Source organism: Echinops telfairi, unplaced genomic scaffold, assembly GCF_000313985.2.
Source record: "Echinops telfairi isolate 266 unplaced genomic scaffold, ASM31398v2 ScPeMD7_9;HRSCAF=40, whole genome shotgun sequence".
NCBI classification, from domain to species: Eukaryota; Metazoa; Chordata; class Mammalia; order Afrosoricida; family Tenrecidae; genus Echinops; species Echinops telfairi.
In genome coordinates, this window is record NW_022103906.1 from 79509393 (window position 1) to 79522342 (window position 12950).

At 44.9% G+C, this 12950-nt stretch overlaps 1 protein-coding gene across 1 annotated transcript in view; it reads left to right on the plus strand.

Moving 5' to 3' along the window:
* The window catches only part of DNAJC27 (DnaJ heat shock protein family (Hsp40) member C27), a 29767-nt gene that overhangs the window by 8894 nt on the left and 7923 nt on the right, over positions 1 to 12950 (plus strand). Inside the window, exons 2-5 of the mRNA XM_004696068.2 lie at positions 242 to 324; positions 2025 to 2094; positions 7099 to 7263; positions 8056 to 8178. Of these exons, the coding sequence (XP_004696125.1) occupies positions 242 to 324; positions 2025 to 2094; positions 7099 to 7263; positions 8056 to 8178 (441 nt within the window). The remainder of the gene's footprint in view (positions 1 to 241; positions 325 to 2024; positions 2095 to 7098; positions 7264 to 8055; positions 8179 to 12950) is intronic.

The window sequence follows — 12950 nt, forward strand, 5'->3', positions numbered from 1 at the left end:
TGATAAGAGCTGTACAAGCCCCCAGTAAAATGATTGAAAGAAAAAGAAGAACTTCTGTGTTGTTTATGAGTAGATGAGGGTCTCGACAGAAGTGTGATACCATGGGGTTTGGAATGAAGGGAAGGATGCAAGAGTAGTTAAAAGAAGATCTAGAAATGTGTGGAATAAAATGAGTTTGTTTTGTATGAGTTGCTTTGGCCCAGTGTCTATTTACTAAATGCCCGCATTTTTACCTTTTTAGAGCTGTATTATCAAGCGATACTGTGAGAAAAGATTTGTGTCTAAATATCTGGCGACGATTGGAATTGACTATGGAGTCACAAAGTGAGTATCTGGTCTCTCTGGGCTTGTAAGTCCGCAGGGTCCGTCCCGGCTCCTAAGACAGAGTGGAAGGGAGTCGAACTGCCCTGCTGGGTTTCGAAGCTGCTCCATCTCTCTGGAAGCAGGATGCTTCCTCTTTCCCTCCTAACGCAGCTGATGCGCTCACACCGCGGTCTCATACTTAGCAGCCCAACACAGAACCGCCTATTCGACCGGACCCCTTGGGTCCGGGTTAGGGTGCAGAAATGTGCATTTTCATAACCCAATCCACCCCCCAGTAATTTTGATTCAGTTGGTCTTCAGACAGCACTTCAAAGAACATTGACTTGACATGAACGCCCCGTTGTCCGAAAGTCATTTCCTGTGCCTAGCTTCTGCCTTCAATTGGCCTCTTCCCAGTTTCCTTGTGTGAATACATGTGTGTTACTTCCCTTCCTTCTGAGTTGCTGCCTCTGTGGGGTAGCTTTTGGATGCGAATTACCCTACCAGATCTTCTCCAGATGCTCGCACGCTGTTATTCCTCGGTTTGGTTTAGCTTCTCATTCTCCCTTGGTAAAAATAACAGCAGTCAGAGCTCCACGTGGCCTTCCTGATTTGATGCACCTGGATTTGCTGTAGATGAAATATGGGTTTCTGCTTTTATTTCTGTTGCCCTTCTTGATGACACCTCTGCTCTGTCCTAACAGAATGTGTTCACCTTAGGAAGAAGTAGAAGTCGGGGTCAGGGCCGCGTTGGAAAAGAATCAAGTTCAAGAGAGCCTTCAGAGGGGGCAGATCCATGGTGCCACGACATGTTAGGTTGAAATCTGGGCACTTGTGGGCCTGGGTGGAGGCTGCAGTCCTCCACACAGAGTGGACAGCTACTGTCGGTGAACATACTTCTTTTAAAAATTAATCCAGGACTAACTTACTAATTTTAGTCCTTTAAAGAGTTCTCAGCTTAGAGTTTTCCACTAAAAGCATTAAGAAAGGATAAATTCAACTCCCAAACCCATGACAGCAGTGCTGTCATTGGGAGCTCTCATGGGAAGAGGCTTTCGCTCTTGTGAAACTGCTTCAGAGATAGAGGAAGTCAGAGAGAGAGAGAGGAAGTCTCCCGAGTATGTCAGCTGAGTTTTTCCTAGTCTGCTCCTTAATATTAGGAGATGGTCCCATGAACATCAATATTAATGCAGGAGTTAATTACAAATTCTCATTTTGCATGGACTATTGGCCTTGTCATCTGAGCCTCTTGGGGACTGTTAAAATCCCAGGTCTAGTGTCTGCTATTGACAGACGCCTTTAGGGAAGCCCCAACAAAGTTTCATGCTTAGCACACTGATTTTCTACACTCCCTTTGCTTACAGTCCCTAAGGGATTTTTCTACTCTCTTGCAAGATTTGCCCATGTATTTAAAAGAATGTGTGTTGTATTTTGTTCTGCATTTCTTTATCATTTGTAACAAGGTGCTTTAAAAAAATATTTTTATTCTGCCCTGCTGCCAGGAACAGGATTCAGTAGTAGATCCTGGGGGAGACCTTGGACTTGCAGGAAGAGAAACCATCAGAGATGCCAGAAAATGTTTTCACCTTGGTGATGGGAAGAGTGATGTTGTTATTGCTGCCCAGTGTTCAGAATCAGCAAGAATCGTTAGAGAAAGAGAGAAGGAGACTGCAACCTTCTCTGGTTATATTTGAACGTTTGTTTTCATTTGAACATTTCAGGGTGCAAGTCAGAGACCGAGAAGTCAAGGTTAACATCTTTGATATGGCTGGACACCCCTTCTTCTATGAGGTAAGGAGACCTGGTGGAGAAAGTGTACATCCAGGACTGTCAGTGGGTTTTGGAAACAATTCTGGGTTTTCTGACACACCCAGGATCTGTACTGCATGACTCTTAACTTAATGGAGACCTCTTGGTCTTGTAGCTAGTCCCGTAAATAAAGCTAGGAAGTTTTATTCCAGCGTACCAAACCCTTGACATTGGTCTTTCGAAGAATCATTGCCTTTTACTTCATGCCTGTCCTGTGCCAGGATAATTGTGTTCGTTCTTGGACTTAATAGCTCAGGAGTGTGACTTCTTTCAGGCAGGGTACTAGTGTGACCTTACCTTGTCAGGGTTCAGTCATTTGAGTCCTCTCTCCAGAAGAAACTGATGTAGTGTGACTTCATTTTTGTTCATCTGCATATTGGTCCTAAAAAATAAAAACCACACCCACTGCCATCAAGTCGAGCCTAGCCTGCAGCAGGGCAGGGCTGAGGAGTGACTGTCCCCCAGGCTGGATACGGCTAACAGCACAGAGAGAAGCCCTTCCAGCCATCACATGAAGGGAGTCAACTAAATGTTTGAAGATTGTGACCCATGAGTGATGTTATAAATCCCCAAAGGGCCTTTGGCAGAAAAAAGGGCCCCCCACTTGCTGGAGAGGGTTTCTGGGGCTGTGAATCTTCACAGGGGCAAACAGCCTCATCTTAAACCCCTGACCTTGCAGTTAGCAGTACAAGGCTTACCTAACAATGCCTAAGAATATATGCAACTACTTAGATAAAATTAATTCCTTTAAAATATGACATGACAGTGGATTAAAACAATCCCACAAATACGCATATTGTCAGAGGAAGCAATGTGAAGATTCTAATTGACCACAGGTGTGACACAGATGCTGAATGCTAATGTAGATCATGATTACCGCGCAAATGAAAACTTTGAAAATGCCTGAGAATTAGTCCAGACCTCTGCTCAATATAAGAATTCTTTCTGCAGCATTCTTGGATCAGTGTGCATCAGTCATTCACCAAGTGTAGATTTGGTCCAGAATCTGGGCTACAGGGTTTCTGTGAGTCAGAATCAAGGTGAAGGCAGTGAGTTTCGTTGGGTCTGTTGTTTAATGCTAACCACTGGAAATACCCCGACCCTTGTCTGCATGTCACTCATGTATCAGAAAAGATACACATTAAACAACTGACAAAATGTTTGCAAGAATTTACTACCCAACCGTTACTCATCTAGGAGCGCAGGAAGTGCTGTTACATGTTTAAATTGAGAGCTGATGGACAAATAAGGTTATGTGAGTTGGAGGGATTCCAAGAAAATACAATACACCAACCAGTTGTGCAGTGCAAAGTGTAGGAGTTGGGTGAATGAATATCTGATAAAGTCTCTCTGCTTCATGAACTAGTCCTTTACAGAGTTGAAACTCTGGCAGCGTCTTCCTTATAAAGACGGCCATCCTTTGTGTTACCCTACTGATGCAAACGTTTTGGAAGTACATTCTAGCCTGCTCCTTTCTAGGTGAAACATCTTTTGATTCCTGCCATAGCTAAGCCTATCAGTATTCCCATCAGCCTCCTCTGGTTGATCGAGCGCAGTTTCCCCAAGTGGTCAATGCCACCCCGGTGGGGTGCCAGAGTGATCGATTCGTTGGAGGCTGCAAAAGCAGATACCTGTACTTTATCCTGGATTATGGGTTATAGTGTAAAAGGTTTTAGTTGCCAGGGTGGTGCTGACTAATTTTTTTCCCCCTAAGGTCAAATAAGTTTGGGAACCTGTGATCTAGAGGTAACTGATACGGAACTGAAAACTGAACACAACATCCCAGATACTGTCTACCTAGTGAAACATCGAGGGTTTTTGCTACTTTTGCCTCCGACACTAGACTCGATAATGCAACCTGAGATGGCAATCACTATTTTTTTTAAGACGCTCATAATGTGCTTGACACAATGGATGTATGTATGGCTTGTGATAAGAGTTGTACAAGCCCCCAATAAAATGATTTTAAAAGAAAGGTGGAACAATAGAGAAAAACAAAACAAAAATAGAAGTGTCTAAGGAAAGTATCCAAGGGATGTGGTGGGGCCTCTGTCAGACCCCCAGCCTGGATTCCATTTACATACATGTCAGAATTCTGAAGTTTATCGGTATGAGTATGAGGGTCTCATAGAAGTTTGATTCTAGAAATTTTCTGAGGCTGGAGTGGTAGTAAACCAAGAGCTTTCTCTAAAACTGCAAGCTAGATGGTTTCCCAGCTCTGCTTCTTTAAGAATGAAAGAATCCCAATTCCCTTAACAGCTTATTTAATTAAACTTTGGATGCAGCAAGCTTGCCACAGCTAACATTGGAAAGCTTTTTCTGGAAACTGGGATACTGGAATTCTAGCAGACATGGACTGACCATTTCATTTTGCAGATGAGAAAACGGCTGCTAGGGTGAGGAAAGCCACTCACTTAGGATCGCACTGGCGGCTCGTTGGCTGAATAGAATCCGGATGTAAGGCCCTTGAAAGAACTTTTAAAAGTCAACTTTTTTTTTTTTGACATTTTATTAGGGGCTCATACAACTGTTATATCCCAATCCATACACACATCAATTGTGTAAAGCGCATTTGTACATTGTTTCTCAAAACATTTTCTCTCCATTTAAACCCCCGACATTAGGTCCTCATTTTTCCCCTCCCTCCCCGCTCCCCCCTCCCGCATGAGCCCTTGATAGTTTATAAATGGGTATTTTGTCATATCTTGCCCTGTCCGACGTCTCCCTTCATCCACTTTTTGGTTGTCTGTCCCCCAGGGATAAAAGTCAACTTTTATAAGCAAATCTCCCACTGGACAGCATGACCCACATTTAAAAATGATTCATTGTTCCCTCTACCTCGTCCTTCACAGCCATTTTACTCTGTTTAAATTGCTGTGGCCATTCTGTCTCCAGTTCTTCTGCCTGCCAGCCCCTGTGGGTGATGGAGACGGATGCCTCAAGATCCATGCCTCCCCACTGCTCACCAGCTTCGTGGGGAAGACAACTGGATGTGCTGCCAATAATAAAACAGGAAGTGATGTATGAGCATGGTTTGAAGTACAGCATGCTGGAGAGAGAGATTATGACCTGTTTGGCAGGGCTGGGGGTGGGGAGCTGGAAGGTAAAGAATAAGGCAGAAAAACACCTGTCTGAAAGATGCAGCGTGAAGAAGGTAAAGTGGTGTCCACGTCTAGGTGGAGTAGGCACTGACAAGTTTGGAGGAGGATTTATTCACTTGAAAGACAGTAACACAGAAGGTAAGAATGGAATGGTTGGTGGAGGACAGCTCAGAAATATTTAAAGTCAAGAAAAGGCAGTTTTAACCCTGGAGAAACAGTGTGTGAGCAATGGAAATTAAATGACAAGATCACTTTAAAAAGATGACTATTCAGTGTATGGTGTTGCTAGGGAGATGACTTGGGAACTCCTAAAGCAGTGTAGTCAGGACGTAGTCTTGGCAATGGATGCAAAAGAAGTGACAGACCCAAAACACATGGCAGAGCGGCCCCAGAAAGGCTGTGTGGATCTACTTAGCGCAGGGAGAAGAGAAGCATGAAGGTCCCCAACAGCTTTTTCCACCCACATAGCTTGGAGAGTGGCATGCCATTGTCGTCGCGAGTTACAGTGTAGGGAGGGAGGAAGACGTCGATGTGTCTGCAAGTATGGAAACTCAGATGGACGGGCTCACCTTGAAGGTTCTCACGGTTGAAGCGGTGTAAGTGGCCGATGTTGCTGAGGAAGGATTGAACAAGAAGGACGAGGACGGGACAGGATGGGGGGTCTTCAGTGTCTCCTGCTGATATAACAGAAGTAGCACAAGCGGATATTTGTAACAAACAGGAAGTTGTTCTTTCACGCTTGAGGAAGCTAGAAGCCCAAATTCAAGATACCAGATTTAGGAGGAAATGTCTTTGTTGGGTCTGAGGCAAAGCCTCTCTCTATTTTCAACGTCTCTGGGCTCAGTATCCGTGTGTTGGATCTCTCCATATCTCTTGGCGGCAGCCTTCTCAGTGTTCCCAGCACAGGGACACTGGGTCTGGAGAATGGGCTCCTGGTTCAGCTTCTCCTACTCAGTGATATTCTTCCCTGCTTGCTTCTCTCTCTTCTTGAATCTCTGGTAGGATAAAAGGCAATGCTGGCTGCAGTCTAGGGAAGCATCTTTTGTATCAGGTCAGGGCTGTGACACCCCTGCCCCCCCCCCCCAATCTCCCTTACAAGTGATTGGCCAATCACATCATCTCAGCAGAAGAGGAGCCCCTCAGGTGGGAAGCACTCACGATCTGACTGAGGGAGAGTTGCCTTCTCACAGTAGAGCCCTCAATCCAATGAAATACCCCCATTTTAGAGATGAGGACACGGAGGCACAGAGAGATTAAATGACTTGCTCGAGATCACACAGCTAGTAAGTGTGGCTATAGCCTGGGTTCCTACCCATTGCACTGTACAGAGGCTCTGAGGATAGCGGTCCAAACTTGGCATGCAGGCCCAAGGGTTATAGGGAACTTCTCCGTAGCCTTCTCACGGAAGCCAGCTTTGCAGTGTAATACACATGGCTGTGACCTTTGGTGACAGTTATGTCATTTTGCCTTAAATTCTTTTAAATTGTTCACTCCTCAGTGGATGGATGGATGGAGATAAGAGTTGTACAAGCCCTCAATAAAATGATTTTTAAAAAATTGTTCATTCAACTTCCTAGTTCTTCCGAAGAAGAGCTTTACTCTATATAATTTGTATTTTTTTCAGGTTTACTGGGAAGTAGAACTGGAGGTGAAGGGAGTGGGTTAGGAGATCACTGTTTTCTATTGAAAGTCCTTCATATACTAAACCAGCTTTAAAAATATGACTGACTGTATATTACTTAGATAATTAAGTACCAGTATCGAGATACAATACCAAATACTATGAGTGCAAGAAAGAACACACTTTATCAAGTTAATGACTGTGCGATACTTTTTTATGAACTCATAAGACCTATATTTTGTGCATCTGTTTTTTTCTGTGAAGGTTCGCAATGAGTTTTACAAGGACACACAGGGTGTGATTCTGGTGTATGATGTCGGGCAGAAAGACTCCTTTGACGCCCTCGAGGCGTGGCTGGCTGAAATGAAGCAGGAGCTTGGCTCCCATGGGAACATGGAAAACATTGTGTTTGTCGTGTGCGCCAACAAGGTAACTCCCTGCCTTGGAAATCGTATGATCAACTCTCAGGATTACAGAAAGCACAGCTGTGCATTTGTTGAACAAATAAAAAGAAAGAAATGTTTTTATTCTGTAATATAGGAATCTATCACCTTCCAAAGAAGCATGTCTCCCCAAGACAGTAAGAACAAAGAAACATGACCTGGGTTTCCTCTCTTGCTAGTGCCCTATTTAGGGGAGGACTGAGTAGGATAGGTTGATTCTAATCATCACGTGCTGACTGGTCAGAGGAGGGCCTTTAATTAGGTGACATGTCCGATGAAAAGCAGGCCTCGGCCCTCTAGGGGTGGGCAGCTAGTAGGAGGCCCGGTTTCATGGAGCTAAGTCACAGCTGGTCCTGTGGACCAAGGAGGACGTGTGGTAGTGGGCCAGAGGCTAGCCATCTACAGCCAGTCCTGGGACTTGGGCTCCCTTTGATTTGGGCGACGTTGTACACTAGTCCTGGGGTTCATTAATAGTAGTTAATGAACAGTGGACAAAGGAACCCTGGTGGTGTAGTGGTCTCACACTGGGCTGCTAACCCGCCCCAAGGCCAGCAGTGGAAACCACCTGCCACTCCATGAGACTTGCTGCTCCCGTCCAGAGTGAGGGTCTCTGAGACCCACAGGGGCAGTTCTGTGTGATCTCTAGGGTCTCTGTGAGTCAGTGTTGACTCCATGGCTGTGAGGCTGGGTTAGTTTGGGTCTTAAAGGATGGACAACAGCCTCACTGGGCCTCTTCAGTGTAACGATGTTGGCCGCCTCTCCCCCTTCTCCATTTCAGATTGACTGTAGCAAGCATCGCTGTGTCGATGCCAGTGAAGGGCGTCTTTGGGCTGAAAGCAAAGGGTTCCTGTACTTCGAAACTTCAGCACAAACTGGAGAAGGAATCAGTGAGATGTTCCAGGTAACCCAACAGTTTGTCACTTTAGGGGGCACGTCAAGGCTGGCTACCGAATTGTAGCGTAAACAATAAGAAGCAACGGCCTAACGGGCATTTCCCTTTAAAAGCAGCTCTGTCTTCCCAGAAGCTGGGAAGTGAGCCGATGTGTTCTGTCCTCTGTAAGCCAGTGGATTTCAAAACTGCAAGGTCATCACAGTTGCCTGGGGGGATTCTTTCAACATAGGTGTCTGGGCTCCAGACTTAGTGGAAGTTCAAAGTTGTGAGGGAGCCCTGGGATCTGTCAATTGTCAAAGCTCTCCAGATAATTCTGGTGAAGTTTAAGAACAAATATCATACACTAAAGTGGGACAGAGATGTTCTTCAAAACCACTTCTGACTCAAGGAGTTTGTATTCTAATTAAATGGAAGAATGACTTTGGCAAAATTTTCTTGCTGCACCTAGTACATTCCTATATTGAAGCCCACAGAGGTACATTTGGAGATTAATCCAGGCAGGCACACATGAAAAATAAGATCTCACCTATTATGTAAATAGGAAAAAGATGTATTCACCTTGCAATCTGATTATATGATCCCCCCTTAAGCCTATTAATCATGAATAATTTTATAGAAAAGAGGCTATGTAAAGTAGTTATAAAGTCAAGTCTTAATTGTAGATCTATTTGGAAGAAAGTGGTAGCATGAATAATACATTATTCTTCCTATGAATACAGCTGATATTTTGGGAATATTTAGCATTTCAAATAATGTAGCCATACTATAAAAGTGGCTCTTAATTATTGAGTGGGATTTTATTCCATCTTGTGTGCTGCATTTCTTTCTCGAAGATGTCACGCTTCCTTCAGGAGACAGGCTTCATCCGTGTTGACTGAATATGGGCAATGGTAACTTCTGTTTCCAGACCAAGTAAGGCTGATGCTAATTCGCCTTGCTTGGTTGTTTTCTGTTTGTGTTTTTTGAGTTCATAAGAGCTGAGTGAGTTTGTATCAATATATGTGCACTAATGGCAATCATTTGAGCAGTGCTTTGTAATGCTGGTTTACCTGTTTTGCCGCGTCTGAGACAACAATATAAAAATAAGGTATTGTTTTTACTTCATACATGAGAACTCGGGGGCTAAGATTAGCAGAGGGACTTGCCCACGTGTGTGAATAATAACCGTTGAAGAGGACGTGCCGTCCAGTACTTTGGAGATAGTCATTGTTCGCCGTCCAATGTGCCCATCAGATGTTGTCAGTTCCTACTCGTCCCTCTGCGCAGTCGACCTCTTTTTCCTTCTCCGTCTCCATCTGCCTTCAACAGCTGGCTTGGGTTCCAGCACCTTGCCTTTGACGTGCCTAGGCATGGGTCTCTTTAGATGGGTCCTCCTGGAGGTTTGCGCACTTTCTTGGATTGTTAGGCATAGTTGTCATCACATCTGGGAAGTATTTGACCATTATTTCTTTAAACATTTTTATATCTATTTATCATGATACTACATGAACGTTGACAGAGCAAATTGGTTTTCCATTCAACAGTTCATAAGCATCTTGTTCTGTGGCCTTGATTGTAATTCCCACAATTTTAACAGCACTCTGCCTACTTCATCCCTCTGCTTACTGTTGCCATTCGTCCGTTTGGCATGGGGACCAGTCTGACTTTCTCTGGCTACACAAAGCAGGAGGATCCACCTCCAAGGCAGAGGGCAGACATGCCTCTACCCCACAACCTTCTTTACCCTGTTCTTAATATCAACCATCGGGGGGTGGAGGGTGGGGTGGGCACAGAGTGGAGACTCAAAGCCCATCTGCAGACAATTGAACATTCCCTTACAGAAGGGTCACAAAGAAGGGACAAGCCAGTCAGGGTGCAGTATAGCACCAGTGAAGCATACAACTTTCCTCTAGTTCTTTAATGCACCCCCCTCACTATCATGACCTCAATTCTACCTTACCAATCTGACTAGACCAGAGGATGTACACGGGTACAGATAAGAACTGGAAACACAGGGAATCCAGGACAGATAAACCCCTCAAGACCAATAATGAGAGTAGCATACCAGGAGGGGAAGGGGAAGGTGGGGGGAGAAAGGGGGAATTGATCACAATGATCAACATATACACGCCCCCCCCCAGGGGGAGGAACAGCAGAAAAGTGAGTGAAGGGAGAAGCGGACGATGTAACATATGAAAATAATAATAATTTATAATTTATCAAGGGTTCATGAGGGAGGGGGAAAATGAGCTGATATCAAGGGCTCACATAGAGAAAATGCTTTGAAAACGATGATGGCAACATATGTACAAATATGCTTGACACAATGGATGGGTGTATGGAGAGTGATAAGAGCTGTAAGAGCCCCCAATAAAATGATTGAATTTTTTTAAAAAGGGAAGAAAATTAAATTTATTAACCATCCATCCCAGGGCACTCAACTCTGCTGGGTTCAGTACATCGTTGCAATGGCCACACAGAACTCACAGGAAGTACTCAGGAGTTTGGAGTTTTTAAAAGGAAGCTAATTGGTTACAAATGTTAAGGATACAGTTCTTTTGTCTACAACGTCTCTTCTCGGACATGCTGGCAGGCCTTTCTCTCGCTAGTTCTCTGCCTCTTGGCCACATGGCCCCTGGGTCTCTGCTTTGTTCCGTGGGCTCTGCCTTGTAGTCTTAGTGCTGCACTGGTTCTGCATCACGGTCTCAGCGCTGCTCCTCTGCTTTGTGTCGTGGTCTAGGTGCCTGAGCCTCAGGTGCTCTGCGAGGACAGCACACGAGCTTGCCTGATGGCTCCTCTTTTGCTGATGGTCACAAGAGTCTCACTCTTTCCCTGCTTCTGAGATGGTTCACTCAGATACCTGGTAGAATGGCAAGACTGACAAGTCCCCTTGATTAGTGTCCCACACACCCAATTTGTATGGGCCCACCCAATCATTTGGCAGGAGCTACAAAGACATGGATACAAGAACCATGCTAAGTATTTCATTTCACCACAGCCCTTTCCTACCCATCCTGCCTTCTGGGCTTTATTCCGGGGTAAAGGCTGCCCCTTGATCTCATAGAGCTGGCCGTTCTCAGGAGGATAATTAGTGGTGGTGGTCACCTGATGGGCCTGTCTTTGTGTAGCTGAACATTGAACCTAGGGAGGGTGGGGTGCGGGGGTGAGTTCAGTTCTGGGCCTGAAGGGTATTTATGGGCCAGAAGCTGAGAGTAGTCAATATTTTTTTCTGCCCCATTTTCTTCCCCTTCCAACACTCTAATTAGATGTCTACAAGTATTAGACTGCTTGGCTTTGTCCCAGAGTCCCTAAGGATCTGTTGACTTCTATTTCTTTCAGATTAAATTATCTCGATTGGTCTGATTCAGGTTCACAATCTACTATTATACCTACTACATAAAATGTTCATGGGTACTTTTCGGTTCTAGAATTTGAATGTAGTTCCTAGTTCTTACTCACTGAGTAAGAACTGTTTCCTTTAATCTTTTGAATATATGTGTCATGGCAATTTAAGTCTCTGTCTGCTTAGTCCCATATCGGAACATCTCAGACCCAGCTTCTGTTAACGTCTGTCTCCCTGACCATGGGCAACCTTTTTCTTATCTAAGTGAATGTTGTTGTTTTTAGGGGCCACCGGGTCAGTTCCAACCCACAGCAACCCTACCTGCACGACAGAACAAACCCGCACCGCCCTGCACCATGCTCCCAAGCGAGCCCGAGCCCGAGCCGCTGTGTCCGTCCGTCTCCAGGAGGACCTTCCCTCTTTTTCACTGCCCTCGACTTTACCGAGCATGATGTCCTTCTCTAGGGACTGGTCTCTCCGGACCACATGTCCCAAGTCTTGCCGTCCTTTCCGCAAAGTCCTCTGCCTTACTTATTCCAAGAGAGATCACTTTGTCCTTTCAGCAGTCCTGGTACTTTGTACATTCTTCGCCAACACCAAAATTCAAATGCATCGATTCTTCTTCTTCAGCCTTTTTTATTCATGGTGCAACTTTCACTTGCATATGAAGCAGTGGAAAATGCCATGGCTTGTGTCAGGCACACCTTAGTCTTCAAAGTCACATCCTCGCTTGTCAATACTCTAAAGAGTCTTGTGCAGAAGATTTACCTAATGCAACTTGTCTTTTGATCTCTTTGACTGCCACTTCCGTGAGTATTAACTGTGGATCCAAGCAAGACAAAGCCCATGACAACTTCAACCTTTTCTCCGTTCATCATGATGTCACCTGTTGGTCCAGTTGTGAGGATTTGGGGCTTCTTTACACTGAGTTGTGATCCATACTGAAGGCTGCAATCCTCGCTCTTCATCAGCAAGTGCTCCAATTCCTCCTCACTTTCAGCAAACAAGGTTGTGTCATCTGCATATCACAGGTTGTTCATAAGCTTTCCTCCAACCCTGATGCCACATTCTTCGTCATATAATCGAGCATCTGATTATTTGCTCAACATCCAGACTGAACAAATATAGTGAGAGAGTACAACCCTGACACACACCTTTCCTGATTTTAAACTATGTAGTGTTCCCTTGTTCCATTTGCACAACTGCCTTTTAATCCATGTGCGAGTTCCGCAGGAGCTCAGTAAAGGGTTCTGGAATTCCCATTCTTCTCGAGGTTATTCGTACAGTCGAGTGCCTCTGCACAGTCGGTGAAACACAAGTAAGCATTTTCTGGTATTCTCTGCTTTGAGCCAAGATCCATCTGACATCAGCAATGATATCCCTTGTTCTACATCATCTTCTGAATCCAGCCTGAAACTCCGACAGCTCCCTGTCAATGTACTGCTGCAACTGTTGTTGG